The 20,909-nt window shown below is 38.0% G+C and overlaps 3 protein-coding genes across 7 annotated transcripts; 2 read left to right on the top strand and 1 right to left on the bottom strand.

The window, feature by feature from the left end:
* Positions 1-219: 219 nt before the first annotated feature.
* On the bottom strand, positions 220-9,934 carry LOC120016068 (puromycin-sensitive aminopeptidase-like). 2 transcript variants are annotated; one of them, XM_038868649.1, is made up of 33 exons: positions 9,851-9,934; positions 9,035-9,115; positions 8,862-8,906; positions 8,507-8,647; positions 8,353-8,428; positions 7,935-8,011; positions 7,276-7,389; positions 7,113-7,187; positions 6,914-7,021; positions 6,593-6,805; positions 6,368-6,429; positions 6,220-6,247; positions 6,039-6,125; positions 5,879-5,904; positions 5,432-5,495; positions 5,250-5,330; positions 4,852-4,899; positions 4,741-4,759; positions 4,572-4,576; positions 4,451-4,462; positions 4,288-4,344; positions 4,077-4,186; positions 3,911-3,991; positions 3,534-3,717; positions 2,749-2,897; positions 2,511-2,649; positions 2,129-2,275; positions 1,955-2,036; positions 1,690-1,865; positions 1,111-1,221; positions 875-991; positions 683-754; positions 220-517 (listed from the first exon to the last, which is right to left on the bottom strand). In XM_038868649.1, the coding sequence occupies exons 4-33, from the start codon at positions 8,567-8,569 to the stop codon at positions 437-439; spliced, it is 2,664 nt and encodes an 887-aa protein (XP_038724577.1). In that variant the 5' UTR covers positions 8,570-8,647; positions 8,862-8,906; positions 9,035-9,115; positions 9,851-9,934; the 3' UTR covers positions 220-436. The 2 variants fall into 2 exon arrangements, with proteins under 2 accessions (XP_038724577.1, XP_038724576.1); XM_038868648.1 differs by lacking the exon at positions 9,851-9,934 and adding an exon at positions 9,451-9,603.
* A 2,874-nt stretch (positions 9,935-12,808) lies between these two features.
* Positions 12,809-17,369, top strand: LOC120016073. 4 transcript variants are annotated; one of them, XM_038868654.1, is made up of 3 exons: positions 12,809-13,127; positions 13,423-13,586; positions 14,184-17,369. In XM_038868654.1, the coding sequence occupies exon 3, from the start codon at positions 14,252-14,254 to the stop codon at positions 17,246-17,248; it is 2,997 nt and encodes a 998-aa protein (XP_038724582.1). In that variant the 5' UTR covers positions 12,809-13,127; positions 13,423-13,586; positions 14,184-14,251; the 3' UTR covers positions 17,249-17,369. The 4 variants fall into 4 exon arrangements, with proteins under 4 accessions (XP_038724582.1, XP_038724585.1, XP_038724581.1 ...); XM_038868657.1 differs by lacking the exon at positions 12,809-13,127 and adding an exon at positions 13,153-13,224; XM_038868653.1 differs by lacking the exon at positions 12,809-13,127 and adding an exon at positions 13,209-13,270.
* A 2,363-nt stretch (positions 17,370-19,732) lies between these two features.
* Positions 19,733-20,818, top strand: LOC120016998 (dnaJ homolog subfamily C member 17-like). Its single transcript, XM_038870030.1, has one exon. It carries the CDS (start codon positions 19,870-19,872, stop codon positions 20,716-20,718), a length of 849 nt encoding a protein of 282 aa, XP_038725958.1. The 5' UTR covers positions 19,733-19,869; the 3' UTR covers positions 20,719-20,818.
* Positions 20,819-20,909: the final 91 nt, after the last annotated feature.

The raw sequence follows: 20,909 nt of genomic DNA, 5'->3' as shown, positions 1-20,909 counted from the left end.
ACTAGGTGGATGCCCACATTGCAAACCAATAGGCAATAACCATCCAGTTCAAACAAGGTCGATATCACAAAGCTCAAGCACTTTAGCACTTCTGCCCCCATTGGCCAGTCTTGTAATTGTCTACTGCATGTGGGACGGGAGACTCGGGTCCGTCCCATGTGCTCGAGATTTCTCATGTAGGACGGGATCTAATGTGATAGTGTCTTTGATGAGTTTCTCGTTGAACAAAGAGTAAAAGAAAGTCTTCCCAAAAGGTTCAACGGTACATTGTGCACATAGCGCATGGTCTGTACAGACTCACTGCACTGATTCCATGGATTGACATGTCCAAAGCCTTGTATCATAGTTATCGTTGTTATCCTCAAATCAAAACAACGCAAACACATACTTTCTTATTACGAAAAACCAACGGCAGGCCATATGGTAATTAAGGAGTTTATGCAGCTAAGCTTTTTGAGGCAATCTCGAAGACATTCTCCGACAGCCCATTAGAAGACAGGATCATCTCCAGTTGTGCCTGCAAAACAACCAAGCCCTTTATTCAACGACAGAGCTAATAGCAGGAGGTTACAAGATAATTATCATTTTGAGTCAACTTTCATTGGGTTCAATACTTGTATTCACTCATAATTACCAGATTATGTTCATGGTAAAGTGGAGGACATAATACTAAATATGTTACCTTGGCAAGCTTTTGCCGGGTTTCATCATAGCGCCTCCATCTTGAGAATGCTGACACCATGCGAGAGGCCACCTGCAATCCATAGATATTGAGAGATAATAGAAGGGAAAGTGCTAATTATTTGGCTCAAACAAGTTCATTTAGTAGTCATGATCATAACCCTTGTATTTTAAGGGATTATCCATAACAAACCTGAGGGTTCAATTTATCGAGTTGCACTACTAATTCTCCAAGGAACTGGTAGCCTGACCCATCTATCGCATGAAAATTCACAGGAGAACCACAGAACCCTCCAATGAGGGAGTATACCTATGTCACCACGAGAAATAAAATTCACTCACATAAGCATTAAGACTGATAACCAAAGGATGCACATTAAATCATGCCACAAACACAAGGCAGGGATAGAGAAAAAGTGTGATTATTACCTTGTTTGGATTACGCAGATCAAACGCCGGATGATTCAAGAGGTTCTGAACATTCTTCACATTACCAGGAATGTCAGACATGGATTGAAGGGCAAACCATTTATTGACAACCTAACAAATCAATGAAGATGTTTTAACAGAAATTTTGAAGAACCAGTGCACTAGGTCCAGCATTGAGAAGAGTAATAGTTTCCGTAGGTCTAATACAAATAATAGAAAAGGGACAACAAACAAGTACACATGTTTAATTATGACAATGGATTAAATACATAGAGCTTACAATGACCATATTTTAGGGTATTTCAATTGATGCATTCGATTTTTTTAACAGTTTGGGCACAGATAACTTCAACAATATTTGTGAATTGTGATGTAAGTTACTCAAAATATAGTTATTGCAGCCTAATCTCATTGTCATCCCAAACTGAAGGTAACTCCAGAAGCCCCTGCAGATTTTTGCCCTTCAACTGCCTCCCATCAACAGAAAAAGGATAAAATGCACCAGGGAAGGAAAAAAAAAACCAGACATTGACAAATTCATTCATGAAACAACAAAGGACTGTTGAGCTCGAGAATTACCAGGAAGTCATGTTGCCATTTACTGTAAAAGTCCTCCAAAACATCATCATGGGCTTTACCAGGATTCTGGGCTATGGCTGCCAAGGCTGCAAATTGATCTGTCATATTTGTAGCAGTCTCGTATTCGTGCAACACAAGCTCATTCAACTCTGGATCGTTGAGTGATGCAAGATATGCTATCGATAGTTTGAAGCAAAGATAAGATTAGTTACAGATGTTAAACCAGGCTCATTCTGAATATTCGACAATTTTAAGCAACACAGACCAAGAGCAATATTCTTTAAAGCCCGCCTTGCCATATTACGATGGTCGAAGACATACTCTTCTGAGCTCCTATTGCTTTTGACCTGTGAAAGGAAAAGGACGATTAAAATGTAAAGAAACCGAATACGGAAATGAAATTTAACAAATTTCATGTAACACCGCATAAATGACGTACTGCACTTAGAAATTCTGCTCTGAGTTCTGAGGCTAGCTGCTTCCTGATAAAAGATCTAACAGCATGAACTGCATCAGGATCTGCAACTTCCATCATGTCCATTATCTCCCCTTCACCAGGCAGGGTTATTGCCTTTGCAATGAATTCCTGCATAAGTAATGCAATTACAGTTGATGAGCTAAGTAGAAATTAGATTTTGCACACACTAAATGCCCCTTTCATCACACCAAAAAAAAAGAGAAATATTAAACAGAGGGCCTGGGGAGATAGACATACTTAATCAAAGCTTGTATCACCAAGTATGTTTCCGAACCCTAGGACCCTAAAGGGACTAAACCATAAAACTAAATACTAAAAAGAGGGACCGGTGAGGTGGACATACTTTATCAAGGCTTGAATCACTGAGTATGTTTCTGAATCCATCTACAAACTTAGGATACAGTTGCAATGGTTTGTTTTCTTGAAAATCGGTCACTAATGAAAGCATTAGCTTCCTGGCCAATACCTGTCCAGCTTCCCATCTGAAACATGAAACTAATCAGGGGAATAAACAATTCTATGCAAGTCACTGACTTTCAAAGAAAGTACTGATGCTTTGAAAAGCTCCGAAAATGACAAACCGGTTAAATTCATCTGAATCATGAGCAAGGAGGAAATACAGATCGTCCATGGGGAGATCAGATTGAAGGCGGATAGGAGCGCTATAACCTCTCAACAAAGATGGAATTGGCCGCTCAAATATATCAGAGAACACAAATTCTTCTTCTTTCTGCTCAACACAAACACAAAAAAAGCTGTAGTCAATTGCCACTGAAAAGATTAGCAAAAGAATAGAGTTTGTAAACAAAAGGTATAGTATAGCCCAGAGATTCTATTATAAAGCTCATTTTGAAACAGCTTGAGAGATTCAATCCTGTAACACTCCAAAGTCACCAATTTGCTCGATGTGATAAGGCACCAAGGCAAAGATCGTACCTCTAAAAAATGGGCAAAATAGAAACTTCTGATCTAAGCATAGCAAACATATATTCATTTGATTTTGGCTTTACTAAAAGTCTACATGTAATACCCTTTGTTTACAGAAAAAAATATTGCCTCATTCAACCGATTCCACTATAAACTTCGAGATAGTAAAGAGTTGGCTAGTTGTTCGGGAAATTCACCTCCCCAATTCCTGCTGACATTATAAATAGAAGGCTACAATATGGCCTACTGTCCGCTTAATTTTTCATCAGGGACAAGATGTTGCATTAGAATTATAAGATAACCTTCTCTTCAGATTTGAAAATCACAATGAAAAAGACAATCCACACCCATTCCAAAGTCTAACACAGGTAACATTGAAAATAGCTATGTTGATAATAAGAGAACCAAATGTTACTTCCAAACAAGATTTCTAATTGACCTTGGTTACTCGAAGAACTGTAGTGTAGACTGGTTGATTATTGGTTGCAAGAGACTGCAAAATCCCATCATGATACACAGATGAGAGAGGGATGTCCTTGCCAGTCGAGTCCAGTAAACCAACTGCCACAGGAATGAACATAGGCTCCTTAATCGGCTGCCCTGGAGTTGGTGGCAGCTCCTGTCTGAAAAAGGCCCACCAAGTAGAATGTTATGTGCCATTATAATGGTATAGTTAAACAACTCCCATCCACAAGCCTCTAGAAGTGGAATCGCGGTTGGAGAAGGACAAGAAGTACAAAATCTTAGCCCGACAATGTGGAGTTGCATTACGCGTCACATGATTATATCTTACAAAAACGTTGTTAGCATGCATACCTAAACTTTAAGGAGAAAGTGTGGGCTTCAGCATTATAAGATGAAGTAACGCTCACAAGGGGTGTCCCAGCTTGAGAATACCTATAATTTTTTTGTTAAATTGAAAGGCAAAGGCATAAAAACTGTCAGAGAGACTCAAAAGGGGGGAAAATAAAGAGACCCAGACCATAGTAAGAAATTAGCAAAATCAGCATCATTTGCATCTCGCATGGCAGCAAAAAAGTCTTCACAGGTTACAGCTTGCCCGTCATTTCTTTTAAAATAGAGATCCATGCCCTGAGAAGCGAAAGCAATATAGACAACAAATTTACTAATTAATTCCAATTAGCAGAAAAACATCATTGAAAACCAGGTTTAGAAACATTCTCAAACTTTACCTTCCGGAATCCCTGACTCCCCAATAAAGTTTTGTACATCCTGACAACTTCAGCTCCCTGAGAACTTGGACAATAAGAATGGACCATTAATGAATTTTAAAAAATGGACATTGCCCTGTCATCCATCCTTGTCCACAAATATAAAGGCATGAGAAAGTCAAACCTTTTCATACACCTGTCAAAGAAAAAGAAAAACCAAGACGTCAACAAAGTTTAATTAGATATCAACAAAACATGGACAAAAAATGGACGTAGAGATCAAATGACAAATTTCTGAACCCTACCGTCACTATGAGTTGACATTGTCGAGAAGGCCCGTACCAAAATAATATTCAGCATGGTTTGCATAAGTAAACATCCGAGAGTCAAAAGCAATGAAGATTTTAAGACACCAAAAATCAAGCAGTTCACAAAAACTTCTGCATTCAGTAAAAGTGAACATGATGAACTTGCCTGTGTAGAAGTTGTCCATCTGTTAAAAGAAAAGACAAAAACGTAAAAACCAAGAGCAAGAAGGATAAGCTGACAAGAATAAACTACCAGGTAAAGAAAATCAATTCAGACCTTTATGTAAGAATGAGGCCGAACAGGATGAGCCATGGGACCTGCATCCTAAGGAAATGGAGTACGGATTTAAGTTAGAGCCTAGATAGATGTACCACCACCAATGAGATGGATTTGTACATGAAGATAACTAATGGACAATGCTAGAGACCCCCAAAAGTCCCCCAAATCTATGTGGCATTAAAATAGCCATTGATTAAAAACAAACATATAGGGTCCACTTCACATCCAACACTCCACATTAAATGGGGTTTTTTGGGGGTCACTTTTTTGGTGTCTCAAGCATTATCTATAACTAATTTGGATGGCTCAAGTTAGCAGCAACTACATTTAAAGAACCTGAAAAAACGAGACATAAGAAGTCGCTTAAAGACATGAAACAAAAGAAAAGAAGAAACCTGTGGAAACTGAAAATTTCGAAGCCTTGAAACATCAGCTATCCGCTTCACAGCCCGGCTCCCCATGTCAGAAGAAAATTCCTAAAATGACAAGGAATGTCATGCGTTGAAGAGCTAAAATGAAGACGATACTACTGCAACATTAAACTGCCACTCACTGACTGAAGAAAAGACAACTGTACCTGGTCACGGAAAACGGTAAGACCTTCTTTTAGACTGAGTTGAAACCAATCGCGACATGTCACTCTGCAGTAGTACTAGTTAGCACTGGACTTGCATCACATATTTGAAATTTGTAATAAAATTATTGTTATACAAATATTGTCACCTAAGAAAAGGTAAAAGCAACAAATCCACAAAGATAAGAACCAAGAGCAACATAGTTAAAAACAAAGGTTCTATAGTAAGATACAGATGCATAATGTACTCCAATTGACATATAAAAAAACAAAGGTTCTATAGTAATATACAGATACATAATGTGTCCCGTCTGGGACATCTGATAAAATATACAGATGCATTATGTGAAAGAAACGAAAGGAACAAAAATCATAGAAGAAAGGAACGGCAACAAAAATCCATATAAACATGGAAGAACCTGATAGATCTATATCAATATATACACCAACCTGTTGCCCGTCCAATTGTGGAAGTACTGCATGATAGAAAAGAAAATGAAATTCAAGTCACTACAAATAAGACTCATACATATTAGATGCAAGGAAATCGGCATGCCATCCTTTATGAGACATATAGACATATATATATATATATATATATATAACCAACCTCGTGGCCAATAACTCCCAAAATTGCAGCATAATCTCCATCCGTGGCAGTTTCTGGTGATGCCAAGACAAGTTTGGAATTGAAAATCTGTTCCAATATACACATAAATGATAACAAATTGAGGAAAAATAAATCAACAATGACAGCAAGAAGACATTATTTATTGAAGAGGAAAGCATACATTTAAACTCTTGTTTTCCATGGCACCCCTGCCAATATTGAGAAACAAGTAGGATCAGAAAGCGAGTCTTCAGAAGCAAAAGATCACTGCACCATGATATCCACAAAGAACTACGACCCTTTTAAGGTAAACAAAAAATGAAACTTACATATTAAAATCAGGAACAGCCACAATATTGAAGAGGTCCAAGTCATACTCAAGACCAAAAACCTGTTTGTAGAGCCACATGGTAGCATAGTAGACTTTAGAATGAATATTAATAAATAAAAAAGATTCCAGAATACACACACACAAAATACAAAGAAAACACCCCAAAACAGTTATTTTTGCTTCAAAAAAAATAAAAAGAAGGTTCAAAAACAAAGATACAGACATCCTCATCCCATTTCATAGCTGCCTTCAGTGCATACATCGCATGTACAGTCTTGGCTACATCTTGTGCAGGGGTCCAGATCTTCAGTGACACCTTGCGACCCGAGCGGGTGATAAATGTGTCATCTCTGCCCTCCAACTGTCCAGCGACTAAGGCAAACAAGTAGCAAGGTTTCTTGAAAGGATCTTCCCATACGGAATAATGCCTTCCATCCTACAACGAAACCAAAAAAGAAAAAGAAATGATAATGGTACAATAAAATTTGCATAGCAAAAAATGGGTGAATAGCTGGGAAGCCCTTTTAGTGAAATAGAAGTTCACCTCGAGCTCCCCTTGCTCTATGAGATTTCCATTAGATAGCAACACTGGGTACAAAGACTTGTCAGCTTCTATGCGGCATGTGTATTTTGCCATTATATCAGGCCGATCCTATTAGCAAGATAAATGCAAATATGAACAATATTAGTTTGATATTTAGAAGAAAATTCACGAAAATTGTAAACTGTTCCAACAAACGAACCTGATAATATGTGATTTTCCGGAAACCTTGGGCCTCACATTGAGTACAGAAATTCCCGGATGACTTGTAAAGCCCCTGCAAAGAAAGAAAATTTTATTTTTAGTTGTAATATGACAATAGGTGCTACAAGGACAATTTCTAAGTGAAAGAAAGACATTTTCACCTCTAATGATGTGTTCTTCTGAGGATATATCTCAGTAACAATTTCCAATGTAAATGTACTAGCAGGTGGTGATGGGAGTGTCAAATGACGTGAGTCCACCTGGTAGTCTTCCTCCTAGATAGGAAAAAGAAACACCAAGTTAACATCGCAAAAATAATCTGTCTCAGTCTCTCTCTCTCTCTCTCTCTCTCTCCCCCCACCAAACAAAAGCCAAAAGGGGAAGAAAACTGAGGAGATCAGTGGATCTATACATATTCCACAAAAAAGTGGAGCTTTGCATCCTTAAGCATTCTGAAGAGAGGAGGAAGAGAAAAAGACAAATAAAATAAGCTCATGTCCAAATTCAATCCCTTGGCTGTACTAGTATGGTTGAAATAACCTAGCCTGAGTACTTCGAACTCCCAATTAAACAATTGTTTGATCAATCAACAAATTTAAACAAATGAACAACCCATGTCTTCTTTTCCATTCACTCAAGCATATTAGAATATAAGCTAAAAAGACCAAATGTTTCTCCCTATATCCAGATCTCCAACCAAAAAATATGGAGTGAACGAATAAAAAATCTAAAATGCATTGAAAATTTTTGGGCAATCAATTTACACCCAGGAAAGAAGCAGTACTCCAAAGGTGTATTTTGGAAGGGCATCACACGGTACCTTCAGTTCCTTGTTGTTGATCTTAATTGAAAGTAGCTTTTGATCTTGTCCATCCAAAATTAAAGGGAAAGAAGAATCTGTTTAAAAGAAAGCAGTAAATGACAAATAGGAATAATCACCATGAAAAAAATTCTTTTGAAGTAACATTCTAGATCAAATTTGCAAAGGAAGAACAGAAAATCACATAACAACGCTATTTTTAAGACAGAATATGGAACAAGCCTGATGGATTTTTCCAAATGGGATATTTTCATTACGATATCAAAGGTAGAATTCTTTCAGGCTGTCCTACTCAAGCCATAAGAAAGTTATGAACACAGGATCGACATTAGACTACAAAGGTATTAAAGATACAAAAATTCCTAGGGTCCCATAAGTGGGATTACAAATTCAAAGGAAAGAATGGAAAAGATACTACCTTCAACTCTGGGGAAGACAATTATTTTTGAACTAACAATTGTTTTCTCCTCACCCAGTAAAAAATTCAAATCCACCTGAACAAAAGGTCCATTAGTACACAACAACAGAAGCAAAGACCAGACTCCACAAATCATTTATAAGTTCATAGATACCGTATCAAAATAGTAATCAGGTAACTTGTAATCCTTCAAAAAGAACTCCTTTGGCGTATCCATTTTGGATTCCTCGACCTGCTTTGGTAAGTTTTCTGTGGCAACAGAACAAAGAAACCTCCTGCTTGTTTCCTTAGCCCTCTGATGTAAAGAAATGGGACCAAAATATTAGTAAAATTGATCAAAATAGCGAAGCAATGAAGGCAACATCCATGAAAGTTAACCAATTGTCTAGTCAAGATGTGCGCTTATGCATAGTACATATGTCAATGCATGTTGTTGCTTGTGTGTGTCTGTGCAAATGAATGCTCACCAACAAATATAATTTGATTCAATAGAAAATATAGCGACGTACAAATGGTGAAGGATTAGGAAATCGGCAATTCCTTCGCAAAGGGGCCTACAAATGAAAAATGGAAAATAAACAATCAAGTTAAACTGAAATGAAAGATAATCAGTTGGGACCAAAAAAGGATTGAAAACCCAATAGCTGCAAAGACACATCGGGAAACGGAACTATGCAGAGACCTGTGAACTGAGGAAACGCCTATATTTGAAGAAATTATTTGATGAGTTCTGAACCCAACTAAATTGGCAAGTAGCTTGAATCTGCGAACAACAAAATAAATAAAGCATATAAATGATTAAAGGGCGTTACCTGGAACTAAACAAACAATTGTGTGGCATACTAAAACCTTAACTTCACGACGGAGAGTAAAAATACTGGGAGGACATATTTGATTCCATAATAGGTAGGAGCAATAATAATAACAAAAACATAAGGACAAAGAAAGAACACATACAATCCTCCACTGTCGATCAAACATCTTAGAAAAGTAAACAAACATACATAACCCTGTATCAGCAAACACACACACCACACAAGCGAAAAGAAGAAAACAAGCATATAATTACAAGTGTAAAATTAGGATATGAGTAATCACAGGAGCTGAAGAGATAAAACCCAATAGACTGGTCTTTGCCAAACGCGAACTCTTGCAAGGAAGAATTAACCGAGCCATTTCAACTGATAAAATCGTATATAACACTAGTAGTCAAACACCAAGTAACAAAAGAAACCACGGATGGATCAAATAAAAGATACCCAGATAGCTAAACCCCACAAACGAGAGAAAGTGAGAAACCCTCAAAAGAAATCACAGCACAAATAAGTCACACTGGGTCGTTCACTCGTTTTTATAAGGGATTGATGGATAATCCAAATTACGGTCGAAAATCCAAAAAAAAAAATCAAAACAAACCTGGTTTCAAGAATTTAAAAAAAAAACAGCGAGAATGGAAATTCAAGCGATGATTGAAGATAAAGAGATTGCGTTGCGAAACCTAGATTCGACGATCACACAGGAAGGAACGGATGATTCCTTATTTCCTTGAGTAGAACAAAGAGAGTGAGTGCGTTATTTGTGACGTAAATATTTGTAGGAAATTGATTAGTAGCCAATAGTATGCCAGCTTTTCTTTTTCCAAACATAATAAACTCCGTTAGCTTGAAAAATAATCCAACTCTATATTGGGCCTTGGGCCTTTAATTTCAAAAAAGTCTTATTATAATTGGACCAACCTTTTCAGGCCCAACACAATAAAGCCCGGCTTGCTTTAAGCTTCCATTATTGACATTGATGTTGAAATAAACATTTACATTCCTAAACAACGTTTTTGGTCTATTTGGTCAAAAACCAAAAGGCCTATGACCCTTGCTTCTACTCTATGGTCAAACTTACAAGAGGATATCAAGATATTCAAAATGTATTACTCTAGTTATCAATATAATATATGAAAATAGAGACCCTACTACATAATATATATATATATATATATATATGTGTGTGTGTGTTGATTATATGGTATGTTTATGTTAATTGTAACAACTCACAATTGACCATGACAATATCTTAGGTTTTCCCCTCGAGGGATTTAGTATGTCCCTATACAAACCATAGGCTTTTTAGCTAGATTATACAATAATTTGGTCACAACATTCAAAAGTCTATGTATATATGTTCATTAATTTTCCTTTTTAATTTGAATCCAAACTCTTAAAGCTTTCACATTGCTTTTTTAAAAAATATAAAGGAGGGCTAAAAGTTGCCATTGAAATTGAAGCCAGATAATAAATGCTAATATACTACAAGGTACGCATGCCTACAAGGGTTTCAATCTTTTTTAATTAATTAATTAATTAATAGTTGTATATAATAAGATTAGCCACCTAGGTTATGTTTAAGATTAGCCACCCCAGGCACAGCGGGATAGGGGGCTGGAATTATTCCAGTAATTTCATCAGATTTACACCATCCAATGCAATAATGCATTGATTTGACAACACTACACCCACACCATTCAATGGTGTAGATCTGGTGGAATTGCTGGAATAATTCCAGCAATTCCTTTTCCAAGCACAACAAGCTTCCTGGTTATGGGCCTCATTATTAGCGATGACGTCCCTTTTTCCAGGTGTATTATTCTTGTGCACAAACCTTGCTGTTTTTCAAATATAATTTATTACATTTTATAATCTAGCTTTTGGACTTTCTAATTGAAGTAGATTAAAAGGTTAATCATTTTAATTTATATACCTATGATATGGTCCCTTGTGTTAAGACTGTTCTCTTTTTTTTTCTCTTTTCTTTTTTTACTTTTCCTACTAAAAATGTCCAACGCCAACGACTCCATCGATCTAGATGGTTAAGACATATACTCAAATTTATATTTTTGAAGTGAAATTATCATATATACGTGGGCCTATTGTATTATATAAATAATATACAAGAAAGGATAATATTAATATGTGTTTCTCTTAAATTTTATTTATTTATTATATATATATAGACATTGTTTCTATGTTACCCGACATGTATTGGGTATATATGATCGGTGACAAAAATTTTCCCATGATATTTTTCCAAAGTTGATAATGTTAAGCTGGTTGGCCTTGGCCACATATGCATATATTGTTCCAGTCTAGACAGCAACTGTTCATACATCAGTACATGGATTTGATTGATCAACCGTCCTTTAAGATGTTGACAATTTTCTTCTCCATGCCCCCACTTGAATCTTTTGAGTTCTTCATATACAAACCAACATATATATATATACACACCACATATGGATAGATATATATTACAAGTTTTTATGCCCAACTACCAAACACAGTATAATAAAAAATAATTTATATTTGTTAATGATCAATGAGGCTGTACTCTTTGAGCTGTCTACAAGAGTGGGGGCCTGGATTTTCACACTTTTTTTAGGGTTTACAAAAACCAAGTGTCAAAATCCAAGCCATTGATGGTTGTGTGTGAATAAATCAAAGCCTTGTATATCTTTCACATGTAAGCATGTGCTTCCAAGTGAGTATCTAAAGAGTGTATTTGGACTTATGTTGAGGGGGGCCAAGTTCAGAATATATCATTCAAGTCAACTTAACAGTACTCCTTTTGTGGTGGTAGATAGAGATGTTATTATCTCATATATATCATTGATTTATGGGGAGAGCAAACGTTATGTGTGTATCACACACACAATAACAATTGGTGTGTCTAAGTAACAAATAGATTTTTTTGATAAGCATGAACGACACCAAACAAAATTTGGATATTCAATATGGGTTTAACCGTCTAAACTATGATCGTTAGGTTTGTATGTACATAAGTTTATCATCTGCCGATAGTGATAAGCTGGATCGAAACTCAACGTGTGATCATAGAGGTATTATTCTTTCTCGAGTCTATATGTAGTGATATAAGTAAAACAATATTTGTGCATTTACAACCCAAAATGTCCTTGTGAATGGAGAAAGGCAAAGTTAAAAACACCATTACATAAAAAGGAACAAGTGATTAACTTTAGCCAAAAAATGTGCCTTATAAATGAGACATGTTTTTGCCACAAATGTAGCCTGTTTTTAAGTGCCATTATTGTTAGTAGATTTTGTCTCTCCATAATTTACACTCATTAGGGAATTATTTTCACTTCTTGCCAAATAAAGTTGCATTTTTTTTAAATCTTCCATAATTTTAACAGCAATTCAAGTTGAAATTGCAATAATTTTTAATTTTAATTTTATTATAAATTTGGAAAAAAATAAAATAACTGTGCAAATTTAGCTTTGTTTATAAATTATAATTGGGAATTAAAGATGATAAATAAATAAATAAATATGATACAATATGGTGACTCACTGTACGTAAGCATAGATAAACTTGGCCAATAAATAAATCCATTGGAACCGAGATGATGAGCAATTACAGTGTGAAACCATGAATTCAAAACCCAAAATTCCGCTGTGGGTTTTTCTCCATTTCTCGCAGTTTTGAAGAGAGAGGGAGAGAGACAGCGTTTTTGTCAGGTGGAGCCTACCATTCCATACCTCGTCAAGATCAGACCTTTTTGGAGAGGCCCTTTTTCATTTCTTCAACGGTGCTCCTGTTCTTTGCACACCAATCCCCTCAGACACAGTACGTATAATATAGAGATAGTCAAGACAGAGCGAGACAGAGTTTTTTAGTTAGACAGCGAAAGGGATGAGTGAGAGAGAGTGAAAGCAAAAGAGACAGCTACTTGAGTTTTGTGGATTTATATTTTATTTATTGAGAAGGTAAGCAAAAAGCTTGTATCCAAATCTTCAGCCTTTGTCTAGCTTCTTTTCGAAACTGGGTCTCTATCATATGAATTGACAAATCTATCTTCAACTGGTAAACCTCAATTACTTCCAGTTCCAAGCAGAGAGAACGACGATTGGTCTCTCTCTCTGTCTCTCTCAATCTCCCTATCTCTTTATTTCATTTTCAGTACTTCTCTCGAGCGATTGAAGAATCATTAGCGATGGCTTAAATATGTGTTGTTTTTTGGCAATTATGTGTCTTTGAGTCACTTTTCTTGCTCCTCTGCAGGTTGGCTAAGTTCATTGTAGTGATTGTGGACAGCTCAGAATGATTTGGATTCCGTGAAATTTGAATTCCTTCATCGAATATGTATTTAAGTTTGACGTAGTGGGTTGATGTATATGGTGGCAAAAGATTAAATCTATGATACCCAGTTTGAGATTTGAAACCAAGTGAGTTCTCAGATCTGAATTACCATTCAAATGTTATTTTATTGTATTTAAATCAGAAATGGGCATCTGGGGTTGTAAGTTCTGTAGTATATTGGATAGTTATATTAGATCTAGAATGCCCCAAACTTCAAGCTCTATTGATAGTCACTGTACTTTTTTTCTCGTTCAATCTGGTTAGTGGGTGATATCTCTTGTTAGGTGTAGCATGTTCAAATTGTGGACCTTAGAAGGATGTAACTTGGGAATCTCTGCTTGCTATTATGCTGTTTCTATTCATTTTCACTTTATTCTGCCCCTATCGTTCTTACTTCTCCTCGAATCTTTAGTGTTTTGAACATAATTGTAACTTTGTGGATTTGCGGTGTGGAGCCAATTTACTTGATGTCTCCCTATCTTTGCTAGTTGCTTGAAAGCAAGTGAAGAATATACTTCTTTCTGTTACTCTTTGCATCTTCTTTGTTATAGTGGGATTTTTTTACTAGATTGGCAATGCTATATTTTTGGAAATTCAAAACGACATTATGATGATGCATTGAATTTTTCCGCCTTTACTTTATGCCTTTATGTTACTGATTCAAGCCGTTATTTCTATTTCAGAGTGGCATCTTGAATCTAGGATGCATAAATGGGATTCAAATTCTTTGAAATGAAGGAAAGTTGGTAACATGGACGCTGAAGAAGATAGGAGCAGGTTTGGGTCATTGCCGGAAATGACCATAAGGAATATGTCTTCGTCATCTTCGGCATTCTTTTCAGCAAACCAGTCACCTTTCATTTCTCCAAGATCACCATCATGTCAACAATCATGTACACGGTCTGATGTCCCATGCGACAACATTCAATTGAGTGGTGATCCTCTTAGTTCCAGCTCGGGGATTCCTGATCCTGAATCTCTTGCCAATATCAGATATACCTGGCCCGACATGTCTCCAATTCCTGTCACTTCTATCGCAAGCGATTTCCAGAAGGTTGATAATGTATCATCTTCAACTGGGATCGGAAACAGCATGATATCTAGTTACAGCCATGCTCATGACCATGGATATTCTGTGCTTGGAGAGAAGCATAGACAGCATGGGAGGAATCACCAAATATCTTATGTTCCTGCTTCTGTTTCACTTTCCTCTAACAGACTGAGGAGCTGTGATGTGTTCATAGGTTTGCATGGTCGCAAACCTTCATTACTGAGGTTTGCCAATTGGCTCCGAGCTGAGTTAGAGATCCAAGGCATGACCTGCTTTGTGTCTGATAGAGCACGTTGTAGGAACTCTCGCAAACATGGAATTGTTGAGAGGGCAATGGATGTTTCTTCTTTTGGGGTAGTAATCCTGACAAAGAAGTCTTTCCGAAACCCGTATACCATTGAGGAACTGCGATTCTTTTCTGGGAAAAAGAATTTGGTCCCAATATTCTTTGATTTGAGTCCAGGTGATTGCCTTGCCAGAGATATCATTGAGAAGAGGGGAGAGCTGTGGGAAAAGCATGGGGGTGAGTTGTGGCTGTTATATGGAGGGTTGGAGAAAGAGTGGAAAGAAGCCATTAATGACCTCTCTCGGATTGATGAGTGGAAACTGGATGCCCACGATGGTAACTGGAGAGATTATATCTTAAGGGCTGTCACATTACTTGCAATGAAGTTAGGAAGGAGAAGTGTTGTAGAACGGTTGACCAAATGGAGAGAAAAGGTGGAGAAAGAGGAGTTTTCATTCCCTAGGAATGAAAACTTCATCGGCAGGAAGAAAGAATTGTCTGAGCTGGAATTTATACTTTTTGGCGATGTAAGTGGAGATGCTGAAAGAGATTATTTTGAACTCAAGGCTAGGCCAAGGAGAAAAAACTTGACAATTGGCTGGAGTAGGAGCAGCTCTATGGAAGAGAGACGCAGGGATAGGCAATGGGAAAGGGGCAGCAAAAAGGGTAAAGAACCAGTCATATGGAAAGAGTCGGAAAAAGAGATTGAGATGCAAAGCAATGAATATTCTCCAAAGCAGCACCAGGTAAGACCAAAAAGTAGTGGACGGTATGCGAGGAGGAAAAGGTCAACAAAGATTTTGTATGGGAAAGGCATTGCTTGTGTTTCAGGCGACTCCGGAATTGGCAAGACAGAGCTTCTTCTGGAATTTGCTTACAGATTTCATCAGAGGTATAAAATGGTTCTGTGGATAGGAGGGGGAAGCAGGTATATTCGGCAGAATTACCTGAACCTGTGGTCATTTTTAGAAGTTGATGTTGGGGTTGAAAACTGTTCAGAGAGAAACCGGTTCAAAAGCTTTGAAGAGCAGGAAGAGGCGGCCATTTCTAGAGTTCGCAAGGAGCTCATGAGAAACATACCATTTTTGATTGTGATTGATAACTTGGAAAGTGAAAAGGATTGGTGGGATCACAAACTTGTGATGGATCTTCTTCCTCGTTTTGGCGGAGAAACCCACATTATAATATCCACGCGGCTTCCTCGTGTGATGAATTTGGAAACTTTTAAGCTATCGTACTTGTCTGGGGTAGAGGCAATGACTTTAATGCAGGGAAATGCCAAAGACTACTCAATCACGGAAATTGATGCCTTGAGAGCCATTGAGGACAAATTGGGAAGGTTGACTTTGGGCCTTGCCATTGTGGGAGCAATTTTATCCGAGCTCCCTATCAACCCAAGCAGGCTCTTGGATACCATCAACAGAATGCCCTTGAGGGACTTGTCATGGAGTGGTAGAGAAGTTCATTCACTAATGCGAAGCACTTTCCTATTGCAACTCTTTGAGGTATGCTTCTCTATATTTGATCATGCGGATGGTCCCATGAGCTTGGCGACTAGGATGGTCCAAGCCAGTGGATGGTTTGCGCCTGCTGCAATTCCAGTATCCTTATTGGCCCTAGCTGCTCACAGAATTCCTGAGAAGCATAAAGGGACATTGTTGTGGAGAAAATTGTTACGTTCTTTAAGCTGTGGTCTTAGTTCATCATACACCAAGAGATCAGAAGTAGAAGCATCTTCCATGTTGTTGCGATTCAATATTGCAAGAAGTAGCACAAGGCCAGGTTATATCTATTTCAATGAGCTCATCAAGCTCTATGCTCGAAAGAGAGGAGTTTTTGGTACTGCTATTGCCATGGTTCAAACAGTTATCAATCGTGGGTCTATATACCATCATTCTGAACATATATGGGCAGCATGTTTCTTGATATTTGGGTTTGGTAATGACCCCAAAGGTGTTGAGCTGAAAGTGTCGGAGTTATTATACTTTGTCAAAGAAGTACTTTTGCCTCTTGCCATCCGAACATTTATTACGTTCTCTCGGTGTAGGGCTGCTTTAGACCTCCTGCGCCTATGCACCAATGCCTTGGAAGCCGCAGACCAAGCATTTGTTGCCCCAGTAGAGAAGTGGTTGGATAAGTCACTTTGTTGGAGGCCTATCCAGACCAATGCTGAACTGAATCCATGCCTTTGGCAGGAGCTGGCACTATCGAGGGCCACAGTGCTAGAAACTAGGGCTAAGCTAATGTTAAGAGGAGGACAATTTGACATAGGGGATGATCTAATTAGGAAGGCCATTTTCATTAGGACTTCAATTTGTGGTGAGAACCATCCAGACACCATAGCAGCTCGTGAAACTCTCGGCAAACTCACCCGGCTTCTCGCAAATGTTCAAACCCATACTTCACCATAGGTTCTATATTCATTGTCAGAAATTTTAAATTAGAATCATACAAAGTTCTCAAATAAACTTCTGTAAACATTTCAGTGGAACTAATATAGAAAATTATCTCTGAATGAGATGCCATTACATTTATGAATCTTTTCCTTTTTGTAGTTGTAAATATGGAACTCTCATTTATTATGATTCTCGGTTTGTTTTTATTGCTTGCTATATCTCTTTGATTCTTCTTTAGATGAGCTCTCTCATTGATTGTATTTACAGCTGTGAACGACTCTTTTGGGACATAGAGGGCAATTCAAACATGTTGCATGTGTCAATACACAGCGGATCCGTAATGGTATATTTATCTGGGTGATGACCATTGTAATTACAGGAGTTTAGCTTCACTATTTCAGGTGCAAAGCTAAACTAGATTGCTGCATCTTTTAAAGAGGATACCCCAGGACAAGAAGGTATCTTCTTTTGGTTAAACCACTGACCTTCTATGCAGGTTAGTACTCAGTTTCAAAAATATACAGATACAACCTCGATTGGAGACCCCTTCAGATTCCTAGTCTGGAATGCTGTTATTGGCTGCACTCTTTGCGATTCGAGGATCTTCAAAGAGATATCCATAAAAACTAGTACACCGCTGACAATAGGAATCTTCTGGCAACATATGTAGACAGGTTCAGTTCTGGGGACACTGTTAGTACCCATTTAACAGATTTATATACCCATTCGTGTGCCTCTGTGTGGATGTGTTGTGCAATGCCTGAGATTGATTTGCATGTGCTTATATTTTGTTTCAAATCCGCTAGATGCCCACAAATATAAATTTCTTTTGCTTAGATATGCTTTAATTATTTAGCAAAACAAGTTATACTGCTGAGTGCTGAGTGTAGTCTATTAATCGTTGTGTGAGCACTCTTGAGCTCTTGATCTATCACACAGTAGAAATACTTGTTCTCTAATATATGTGTTATTTGATCGCTCAGTTAGCAGATAGATAATTTTTAATGGCGTTCTCTACTTACACAGGAGAAAAATCAAAAGATAGGCTCATTTATTTTCGTTCCTCGTCCATTAATTTTACCTTAGCAGCATTTATATGTAAATACATTGCATTAGCTGTAGGTGGAAGGTCGACAAAGAGATGCTCAACATACTACTACTCCACAACATTGAAGATCGAGATCTATGGTGTTCGATCTTTCAGTGACAAATTTGTTTGCACAGCGATGGTGTTGCTGGGTTCTTTGATAAATTGCAGCAATCATTACAGGAAGGCAATTTTAGGGCAATCCAAGTTTGCCCATCTGGTACGCCTCAGGGGACGACGTCCTTGGACTGATTATGTTATGATGTGTTTATGAACAAGGGGTTGCCACCAGACTATGATATGATACTCACAACAGTCCTATAAGGATGAAGGAGGATGAGAACTTACATCATTTTTAACATTACATATTTAGAAATTATATTCTCATTCTTTTAACTATTTGCAAATGCAGAATGGATGCAAGAACATGGACACCGGAGAATCGAAATGAGTACAATCTTGAAGATGCTATTTCAAAGTTTGTACTGAATAAAAGATGTATGGTTCAGTTCTGAAGGGTTCATTGTTCATGTAACAGTGACACTCAAAAGGATATGCATGTACAGGACTTCCGTAGGTTGTGGGAGTCATTCTATCAGAAGTAAGAGAAGCTTTTGAATTGCATGCCCTGAAGTGGTGGAAACTCCACCTAAATGGGCTGGATGTGTCTTAACGGGATCGACTGGTCTGCCTGCTAGGCTCATTTCATTTGGAGATTTCGAAGTGTTTATTGGTATCCAACACTTTTTTTTTTTTTTTTACAGTGGGACCAGCTACTATCATTTGGCTGCGAACCCGATAAATCTATTATGCTTGCACTAATCATAAACTACGCATGTCATGCAAGTTCATAGAAAATTTATGTGTGAGTTCATGTCTCTGGATAGGGGTGTTAACGGTCGGTTTTTTTTTTTTTTTTCTTCTAGTTTTTTTTACATGAATTTAACCGATCAATTTGTCGGTTATCGACGATTATTTCGGTATGTTATCGGTTGGTTCTATGTAATTTTTATTTTAAAATAGCCAACCAATCAGTCAGTTTGACGATCGATTCGGTTTTTATGGGTTTTTTAACATCTCTACATGACTACGTCTGGAGAAGATTGAACCCTAACGGGAGAGCATGACTAGCATTGCACGTTACCAAACCAACACCATTCGCGTATCCAAAACTACTTGACATGTATTTCTTTTGGACCTCTAAACCATATGAAGAGCATGTATTTCTTTTGGTTTGTTTATTTCTGTTTAAACAAAATGGCTCAAGCTTCTAAGAATGTGGGCTTGGGTCAAGGGTCGGTGCATACAAGTTTGGGCTCAGTAAGAGCCACTTACTGGGCCTGGGCCTGGGCCTTCTACTGGTTGACCAGAATCTCCAACTCCTACAGGTTTACCGTTAGTCGTTTCAATTTTCTAAACCAAGCACTCTGTCTGTTTCATTCCCAATCTCTATATCTTACGATCAACAACCAGGCTTTCTTTGTTGTGAATCGAAGTGTTGTGGTTTGAGAAATCGAAGAAAAACATCGAAGAAATAGCAATTCAGACGATGAAGGAAGAGTTTGTTGATCACTACGCCCTCTTAGGGTTACCTTCCGGTGAAGAAGGTGCGAAATTGACAGAGAAGGAGATCTCCAAGGCTTACAAATTGAAAGCTCTCGAGATACATCCAGACAAGAGACCTGATGATCCATACGCACATGCCAACTTCCAAAAACTCAAAACATCTTATGAGATTCTTAAGGATGAGAAGGCCCGCAAGCTGTTCGATGATCTGCTTCGAGTCAAGCGCGACCAGTTGCACCGGCAATCGCAGCAGGACTCTAAAAGGCGCAAGATGGTGTCCGATCTTGAGGCTAGAGAGCGTGCAGCCTTTGTACCTGACCAGGTATTCGAAGCCATACGTGAAGAGGAGAGGATTGTTAGGAAATTGAAAGAGGAAATCGATAGAATTCGTGCCCTGAATAGCTGTAAAGGACAGGCACCATCGCCGGCAGTTCCTGTAAGGCCTAATACAGTCCGAGCTGTGGTCCGGTTGGACAAGTCTAAGGTGTTGAAGGTATCGTGGGAGTTCAAGGAGGATTACAGTGCGGAGCGATTGAAGGAGGTGTTTTCTGAGTTTGGGGAGGTGGAGGATGTAGTGATCAAGAGTTCAAAGAAGAGAGGTTCAGCACTTGTTGTGATGAGTACAAAAGAAGCGGCTTTAGCTGCGACTGGAAGTGTATGCGGGAGTCTTTCCAATCCCCTGCTGGTTTTGCCTGTTCAACCACAAGCTGCGGAAGAGTTTTTAAGAATGGATGCGGAAAACGACCGCCTGAATAATCTGGTTGGTGCTGGGTTTTTGGATTTTGAAAGAAATATTCTAAAGAAACTCGAGAAGGTTAGACCCTCAGTTTAACGTACGTGCTCTTGATTTTTGTTGTTCAGTTTCATTCAAAGTTTGTCATTTGTTGTTTAGATAAGTTAATGCTGTTAATAATATGCTTTACATTGATACATGATGCATAGAAATCGTCCCAATCTCTGGTCCTTTAAGCATAATATACTAGCTTCCACCAATCTCCCAACCCAAATAGGATTGCCAGTCTC

This window comes from Tripterygium wilfordii, chromosome 15 (genome assembly GCF_013401445.1).
Source record: "Tripterygium wilfordii isolate XIE 37 chromosome 15, ASM1340144v1, whole genome shotgun sequence".
Taxonomy (NCBI): Eukaryota; Viridiplantae; Streptophyta; class Magnoliopsida; order Celastrales; family Celastraceae; genus Tripterygium; species Tripterygium wilfordii.
The sequence above is the reverse complement of the archived record's forward strand: the minus strand, read 5'-3'. Positions and strand labels throughout refer to the sequence as shown.

Bases quoted from the DNA above. Each gene is read 5' to 3' on its own strand.
- LOC120016068 (XM_038868648.1), bottom strand. From the start codon at position 9,528: ATGGCTCGGTTAATTCTTCCTTGCAAGAGTTCGCGTTTGGCAAAGACC. The intron at 8,429-8,506 runs GTATCTATGAAC...CCTTTTGTTCAG, and splicing joins CTGATTACTATTTTGATACG to GTGGATTTGAATTTTTTACT. The intron at 1,222-1,689 runs GTAATTCTCGAG...TTGATTTGTTAG, and splicing joins AATGGCAACATGACTTCCTG to GTTGTCAATAAATGGTTTGC.
- LOC120016073 (XM_038868654.1), top strand. From the start codon at position 14,252: ATGGACGCTGAAGAAGATAGGAGCAGGTTTGGGTCATTGCCGGAAATG.
- LOC120016998 (XM_038870030.1), top strand. From the start codon at position 19,870: ATGAAGGAAGAGTTTGTTGATCACTACGCCCTCTTAGGGTTACCTTCC.